General features: G+C 48.1%; 1 protein-coding gene across 1 annotated transcript in view; it reads left to right on the forward strand.

Moving 5' to 3' along the window:
* The window catches only part of CDADC1 (cytidine and dCMP deaminase domain containing 1), a 47213-nt gene extending 38610 nt beyond the window's left edge, over positions 1-8603 (forward strand). Inside the window, exons 10-11 of the mRNA XM_081547536.1 lie at positions 7761-7921; positions 8463-8603. Coding sequence (XP_081403662.1) covers positions 7761-7921; positions 8463-8561 — 260 coding nt within the window. The 3' untranslated portion in view covers positions 8562-8603. The remainder of the gene's footprint in view (positions 1-7760; positions 7922-8462) is intronic.

Genomic DNA, 8603 nt, shown 5'->3' on the forward strand with positions numbered 1-8603 from the left:
AGGCGGAAAAAGGGGATGACACAGGATAAGATGGCTGGATGGCATCACTGACTCAATGGACATGAGTTTGAGTAAACTCTGGGAGGTGGTGATGGACAGGGAGGCTTGGCGTGCTGCGGTCCATGGGGTCGCAAAGAGTCAGACACGACTGAGTGACTGAACTGACTGACTGACTGATGCGGTGTATGGGTGGAGAAGGAACTGGATGAAGGCAGCCAAAGTTACAAACTTCCAGTTATAAGATTAATATGTGCTAGGGATTTAAGGTACAACATGATAAATATAATTAACACCACTTTATGTTATATAGGAAAGTTGTTAAGAGAGTACATCATAAGAGTTATCTCAAAATTTTTTGCTATTTCTTGAATTTTATATCTGTATGAGGTGTTGAATGTTCACTAAACTGATTGGAATAATTCTGATATATGTTCATCAAATCATTATGCTGTAGACCTTAAACTTACACAATGCTGTATGTTGATTATATCTCAATAAGACTTGAAGAAATGAATAACGCTTTAATAAAGCTAACTTGGGCTTCCCTGGTAGCGCAGATGGTAAAACATCTGCCCGCAATAAGGGAGACCCAGGTTCGATCCCTGGGTTGGAAGAGTCCCCAGAGAAGAGCATGACAACCCACTCCAGTTGCCTGGAGAATCCCATGGACAGAGGAGCCTGGTGGGCTATAGTCCATGGGGTCGCAAAGAGTCAGACACTAGTGAGTGACTTTCACATTCATTTTCAAAGCTAACTTAGGAAAAAACTTTATAGCAAGATTAAGTGAGTCCAACACCAAAGAATCCAATGTTTTGGTTGTTAGGAAATATATTAATATAACTAATTGACTTATAAATTTAGGAAAACGTGATCAACTTGATAGACACAAAGTAGCAAGGTAGAATATTACAGGGAAAAATTATAAAAATAAAGAAATATTAATGCTTATGTACCCAAATAAATGTCCAATACCCACAACACTAGTTCACCTATAGAGAAATAATACATTAATTTACTGTAATTGTCAGAAAGATCACTAGTAGACATGAATGCCTAACAACACTTTGAGTAGTAAAAAAATTACTACTGGAAAAGAAGGATTAAAGTCATCTCCATTTGTAGAGCATGTGGATCTATATCTAATAAGTCTGAAGAACTGATGGAAATTCGTTACAGAAAATAAGACAAAATATTTTAAAAACTATCACATAAGTATGTAGTACACAGTTCACATAGACACATTAGTTAAAAGGTATATTAAAAGGGAGGCTGCGATTTTAAAATTATAAAAGAAAATAAAAATAAATCTAATACCACATGTGGAAAGTGCTCATATGAATAAAATTATCGTGAACTCCTCATATAGATAATACAGGAAAAAATGACTGAAGGAAAAAACAACTTCCTTAAATAATAAGAAATCTTACATGTAAAGAAAAATATAGCAATATCCAAATGTGTAATGGATATTTGTGTATGTCTGTGTGTGTGTGTGTATATATATATGTATATATATATGCAAACACATATACAAGTATTTTTCTGAGGATAATTGATGGTTTACATGAAATAGTTATCTTATGAAATTAAAGGTTAGTTATTAACTTAAATATATTTTACATACAAGATACTTTACAAACATTTCATGGAAACTACAAAGGAAAAATCTACTGTAGTTACACAAAAGGTAAAGAATTAATTCATACCATATCAAAAAAGAAAAAAAAAACTCAAGGAACTGTTGTAGCCACGCGTTCTGGGAAACAAACTCACTCAGAAGGACAATGCAGATAGTGGAGTGTGGCTTATTACACCGGGGGGCCCAAAGCTGACTTTCCTCTTAGCCAAGGACCCCGACCAGTTTTTGTGAAAACCTTATATCCCCTAAGTGTACTTGCACAAACCTGCCTCCCCAAATTCCCTGAAACTAGTCTGAACAAAGGAAAAAGAAAGATACAATCAAAGTTAACCCGTGATTCATGTCTTAAGCCTAGGTAGTTAACAGTGGACAATTATCAATAGGCCTGTGGTCCTACCCCAATAAGCATAATAGAATGTATGATTCTATTCGGTTACACAGATAATTAGGGTATTCTTTTAGGCAACGCTTCCTTCTGGGGGCCTGGTTTTCCAGTTGGTATGTCATTTCCATAGATACTGGGCATATAGCTCAAAGTCCACAGTCCGGCCCAAGATGGAGTCCTGCTTTCAAGATAGAGCCTGTTCTGTTTCCTCCTTCAGAACAACAATGATAACAAACAGAAAACAATGAAAATCCTTATCAACAACTTAAACAATAATGGATGAAATTCTCCAATTAAATGACACAAAGTGACTGAATTAATTTAAGAAAGGAACCTACAGGGAATTCCCTGGAGATCTAGAGGTTAAGTTCCTGTACCTTCACTGCTGGGAACCTGGGTACAATCCCTGGTTGGGAACAAGGATCCTGCAGGCCAAGCGGCATGTCCAAAATAAAACAATTTTAAAAAGAACCTGCAATATGCTGTTTACAAGAGACTTAATTCAACACAAGGACATATATAGATTAAAGTGAGAGGATGTGAAAATATATTCCATGCAAATAGCAACCCAAAAGACAGCAGGAGTACTGTACTTGGTATGTGTTTTCCATCCAAATCAGTCACAAGAGGCAAAGAATGTTACCCTACAGTGATAAAGGGGTCAAATTATCAAGAGACTATTATAAGTATAAATATACGTGCATCCAGCATGTAGATACTTAAAGCACATATGAACAAAACTACATACAGAAGGAGCAATAATGAATAGTTCAGTTCAGTCGCTCAGTCGTGTCCCACTCTTTGCGACCCCATGAACCACAGCACGCCAGGCCTCCCTGTCCATCACCAGCTGCCGAAGTCTACCCAAACCCAAGTCCATTGAGTCGGTGATGCCATCCAACCATCTCATCCTCTGTCGTCCCCTTCTCCTCCTGCCCTCAATCTTTCCTAGCATCAGGGTCTTTTCAAACGAGTCAGCTCTTCACATCAGGTGGCCAAAGTATTGGAGTTTCAGCTTCAACATCAGTCCTTCCAATGAACACCAATGAATAGTAAGGTAGTTCAATATCCCGTCTGTAAACAGGGATAGATCTCCAGGCAGAAAATTAATGAAAAACACTGACCTGAATAACAGTTTAGAAAAGTAAAAAGTGTTAGTCACTCAGTCGTGTCCAACTCTTTGTGACCCCATGGACTATAGTCCACCAGGCTCCTCTGTCCATGGGATTCTCCAGGCAAGAATACTGGAGTGGGTTAGCCATTTCCTTCTCCCACGGATCTTCCCCAAGCAGGGATGGAACACGGGTCTCCCACCTTGTAGGCAGACTCCTTACCGACTGAACCACCAGGGAAGCCTTAGGAAAGTAAAACTAACAGCTATATGGGCTCCCCAGGGGGTGCGGTGGTAAAGAATCTGCCTGCCAAATGCAGGAGATGCAAGAGACCCAGGTTCCATCCCAAGCAAAAAATTCGGAGCTTTTCCTGTAAAATCAGCAACAAGATAAGGCTATGCACACTCACGACTCTTACTACAGACAGTACTGAAGTCCTAAGCAGAGGAAACTGACAGAAAAATAAGAAATAAAAAGGCATCCAAAATGGAGAGGAAAAAGTAAACCTTCTGTCTCCGGAAAACATGACCTTATATATGGCTTCCCCACGCCAAATGATATTAATAGTAGTAGTAAGTACAATAAGGTTGTGGGATACAGAATCAACATACAAAAGTCAGCTGCATTACATATTAATACAATCTGTTGTTGTTTTATTGTTCAGTCGCTAAGTCGTGTCTGACTCTCTGCGACCCATGGACTGCAGCACGCCAGGCTTCCCTGCCCTTCACCATCTCCTGGAGTTTGCTCAAACTCAGGTCCATTGAGTGGATGATGCCATCCAACCATCTCATCCTCTGTCGCCCCCTTCTCCTCCTGCCCTCAATCTTGCCCAGCATCAGAGTACAATAGTGACCAAATATTAGAAAGAAATAAAATAATTCCATTTACAATTAACTATCATCCTCGACCACCCTAAGGCCGTCTGTGACAGCGCGGCTCCGACCTGTTTAGTCTGCTGAAACCAGGGCTTCGGGGGCCCCTCCAGTCGCATCCGCTGTCCCCTCCCCGCTGGTACTTGATCTAACAGCGGAAGGAGCGCAGAGGCACTTCGCTAAATCAAAGGACTTGCGAATCTATGGACGAATTTTTAGCCCAAGAACTCGAGAGGCAACTAAGTATTACTGGAAATTCCACTGTCAGGTGGAGGTAGGGGCAGGTTAGGAGGCTGAGAGGCTGAATCCCGCCCCCGGGGGTGCAGACCAGGACGCCCGCACCCACCCGCATACTCTCCCGGCCCACAGGAGGGGCTCTGCGACTCCAGCTGGGACTCCGTCCCTCCCCCACCGTCCCCCGCGGGGCCGAGCCAGCCGGGCAGGGGGCAAAGGGGCGAAAGGAGGGGCCAAGATTCCCCTGGACTAAGGTGCTGGAGGAGAAGGGGACGACAGAGGATGAGTTGGAGGGATGGCATCACCGACTCAATGGACACGAGTTTGAGTAAACTCCGGGAGTTGGTGATGGACAGGGAGGCCTGGCGTGCTGCGGTCCAGGGGGTCGCAAAGAGTTGGACACGACTGAGCGACTGAACTGAACTGAAGGTGATGCGGGGCCGCTCTTCCTAAGGAAAAGCTGCAGCTAGGAGCGAACCCCCTGTGCCTCAAAAGTCGGCCTCGCGCCCCCCACCCCCACCCGACCCACGTGGTGCAGGGTCCGGGCCAGCGCACTGGCGGGCGGCCCCAGGTGCGGTCGGGGCTTCCGCGGGCGCCGGCCGTCTGCGCGCGGGGGCGGGTGGCTGAGACTCCGCTCAAGGAGTTCGGGCTTCGCAGGGACCCCCGGCTCCACTCCGCGCGGCGGGGCGCTCGGCGCCCAGTCACTTGCAGGGCCTGTTGTCAGGCCCCGCCCCGCCCCCGGCGCTAAACGCCAGGTGTCCGGGATGGAGTGCAGGTGGGCGGCTTTTAGTCACGTAACCCAGCTCCATCTCTCCGTCTGCCCCTTAAGCCTGCAACTTCAAAAGTTGGGAACTCTTCCTTGATCCCGACACCTCACATAGCTTTTGAGGCCGAGTCTAGGATCAGTGATTGGGCAACAGAAGGTTACGTGAGACCATTCTGCTGCGGGAAGAAGGGGTGTGGGGACAGGAGAGAGGCTCAGATGGAAAAGAAAGAAGTTTGGGGGAATCTCTCGAGAGAAAGGGCGCAGGGATGAGCACAGCCCACCCACCAAAATACCGCCGCCTTTACAGGCTGCCCGTTCAGGACCGCCACCCACCCACCCCCCATCCTCTCTTTTCCAAATGCCAACACACACTCAGGCAAGCTGCAAGTCCCAGAGTCAAGCCAGGTAGTTCTGGGCCCAGAGTCCTGCCTCTTCAGAAACAGCCCGTCAGCCTGTCTAGCCCCTGAGCCACCCGATCAGACGGGAAGTGACCCATCGGATGCCGAAGGGGCCTCTGTGAGGCCAAGCAGTTTGGGCCGGAGGGTCAGAGGCGCCCTGGAACCAACCTTTGCTCTCTGGGCACATCCTTGGGCTTCCACCAGCCGCATCTCGCAGCCTGGAGGTCTGGCCGGGGAGCCGCAGGTGGCTCCGCTGGTGCCCGGCGCCCTCAAGAGACCGTCCTCTTTAAAGCCGACGCTCGGCCCTTCCTCCTGCCTTCTTCCCCAGCTCCGGGGCTGCATGGGCACTTGGGCGTCTGCCAGCCTGATTGCGCTCCTCCGCTCCCTCTAAGGAGAAGGCAATGGCCCCCCACTCTTGTACTCTTGCCTGGAGAATTCCATGGACGGAGGAGCCTGGTGGGCTGCAGTCCAGGGGGTCTCGAAGAGTCTGACATGACTGAGCGACTTCACTTTCACTTTTCACTTTCATGCATTGGAGACGGAAATGGCAACCCACTCCAATGTTCTTGCCTGGAGAATCCCAGGGACGGCGGAGCCTGGTGGGCTGCCGTCTATGGGGTCACACAGAGTCGGACACGACTGAAGCGACTTAGCAGCAGCAGAATTGTGTTTAATGGTGGGATAATGACTGGAATTCTCCCCTTTCCCATCATTTATGTTGTCTAATGGACCTGAGAAGGCGTGGTAGATACTTTCCTTTGGTATGAAACGGTCTTCCCTTGTTCAGAGAGGTGCTTGCTGACCCTGAATGCTTTATGGCCTTTGTTAAGTTTTACTGAGTCAAGTCATCAAATCAGAGCTGACATAACTCAATGTGATTCTCAGCAGATGATCAGTGAGTCCAGATCTCCTTTTATTTTTATAGAAACCAGTGAAGTGGGGGGGTAGGGGCGCTGCAGCAAGGTAAGCGCGGTTTAGTTACAGCAGGGCCTTGGATGAGAAGCAGATGAGATAGTTGGACTGGCATCACGGACTTGATGGACTTGAGTTGGAGCAAGCTCCAGGAGTTGCTGATGGACAGGGAGGCCTGGCGTGCTGCAGTCCATGGGGTTGCAAAGAGTCGGACACGACTGAGCGACTGAACTGAACTGACTGGATGAGAAGCAGGAAGAAAGAGAAACTGCCAGCCATCTGACCATGTAGTCTTCTTGACACTGAACACCTGCATCTCTGGCTCACAGGGAGATTTTTCTTATATGTTTACCCGAGTGTTCTGTGTCACGCGGGCACATCCCAGAGCCCAAACCACCCAACCTAAAGACGTATGATGCTAGACAGTCATTTGTCATCTTCCCTAAAAGCTGCAATTGGCCACCGAGCATCTCTGTCAGTTGACCTGGGGCATCGTGGGGTCCTTTGCATGGCATCTCTATGCACAGGGCACATTGTGCCAGGTGATTGTGACTTTTTAGAGGAGATATTTTGCTGAAAGAAGCACTTGGAGGCAGGTTAACGGTCCAAGGAATTGTACTAGCAAGTTGAACCTCCTCTACACCATTACCTCAAACAGCAGCCTCTGATATGTCCCCTGAGAGGCCATCTCCCAGGAACCCTTTTAGCCAAGTTTCTCGTGCTCTTAACACCCTGATCTTTGAGAAGGGATTTGGAACTATGCCCAGTCAATGTCAAGTCCTAAGTTATCTCACAGGTTCCAAGGCTCCTGCCCCTGGCCCCTGGGTTTGAACCTTGCCCCACCACGTGCTTACCGGACAATCCCTGGCCAGTAACCCACGCTCTCGGAGCCTCGGTTCCCACATTTGTAAAGTCAGGATTGTAAGAGCACTTGCCTCACAGGAGGTTCTAAGGTTGGAGTTTAATATCTGTGAAGCACCTGGAATTGGGTCAACCCAGAGAAGGCTCAGATCAGCCACAGTTGCTCTTAGAGGCTCCTTGTCTTGCACCCCCTCGCTCAGCACGCCCCAGGCCAGGCCACTGCCCTCCAGACTGACACCGCTCTGACAGGCAGGATGCAGGTCACTTCCTGCTGAAAAGCCAGCTGTCTTCACAATGGCCCTTGAGGTGCCACTGAGGGCTCCTTTCCGAGACCCCTCCCCGTGTCCACACGCTCAGTACTCAGGGCATACACCTGTCATCTCTGGCCACGTGTGTTTCATGCCCATGGCCCCTTCCACCCAGACTCCACACTGGAGTGGGGTTCCCTCTCCCACTGGCTGTGAACCCCAAGGGGTAGCTGAGGGAGTCAAAATAGGAGTGACCCTGGGTTGGCACATCACAGATTTTATCTCGTTGATTCTCTGTGAAGCATCTTCTCTTTCCCCATCATGTTACAGGTGGAAAAATGAAGGTCAGTGATTCTCAAGATCAAACCCTTGTCGTGCAGCTGGGATTAAGTCCACGTGTGGTTGTCCTCATTGTCCGTGTGGTTCCATCAACTCCACATAAACCTTTTATGTCATTTAAGAGGGAAAAACAGCTAGAGGTCTTCAAGAGGGTAAGATGCTAAGAGGATGTGAGAACACAGACCCTGGTACAGCACATACACGGTGAGTTTGGAACCTGTCCATTTAGCTGGGCTGGAACAGGCTTCCAGGGTCTCCTCTCTTGCCTAGTTGGGCTCAAAAGGAAGTTGGCAACGTTACAAATGGAAGCGTGGTGGCAGCCACACTTTCACTAGGCCGGTGGAGCCATGACAGCTCAGGCCTCCTCACTTGGCCTGTCGTTGGGGCCCAGCCCCCCGGCACCCTCTCCTTCAGCTGCTCCAAATCTGGGCTCAGACAGGGGAGCTCTACAGTGAATTGTGCCATCCTGCAGTCAACCACAGGCTTCCTAGGTGGCGCTAGTGGTAAAGAACCCACCTCCCAATGCAGGAGACATCGGAGACACGGGTTTGATCCCTGGGTCGGATGGCAACCCACTCCACTATTCTTGCCTGGAGAATCCCATGGACAGAGGACCGTGGCGGGCTATAGTCCATGGGGTCGCAAAGAGTCAGACATGACTGAGCAACTGACACTTTCACTTTCTTTTTTCAGAGTCAAGAGATTGCTCGAAAGGATCCAGAAATTCCAGATGGAATCTCTTGTCCCACACATAGGTCTAATGCCTTCTTCCAACATCAGACAACCACATAGAGCAAAGCTACCCCCTGAAATGAAGCTAGCTTTTGAAATCTT

This window comes from Giraffa tippelskirchi, chromosome 12, assembly GCF_054371585.1.
Source record: "Giraffa tippelskirchi isolate mGirTip1 chromosome 12, T2T-mGirTip1v1.2.pri, whole genome shotgun sequence".
Classification (NCBI taxonomy): Eukaryota; Metazoa; Chordata; class Mammalia; order Artiodactyla; family Giraffidae; genus Giraffa; species Giraffa tippelskirchi.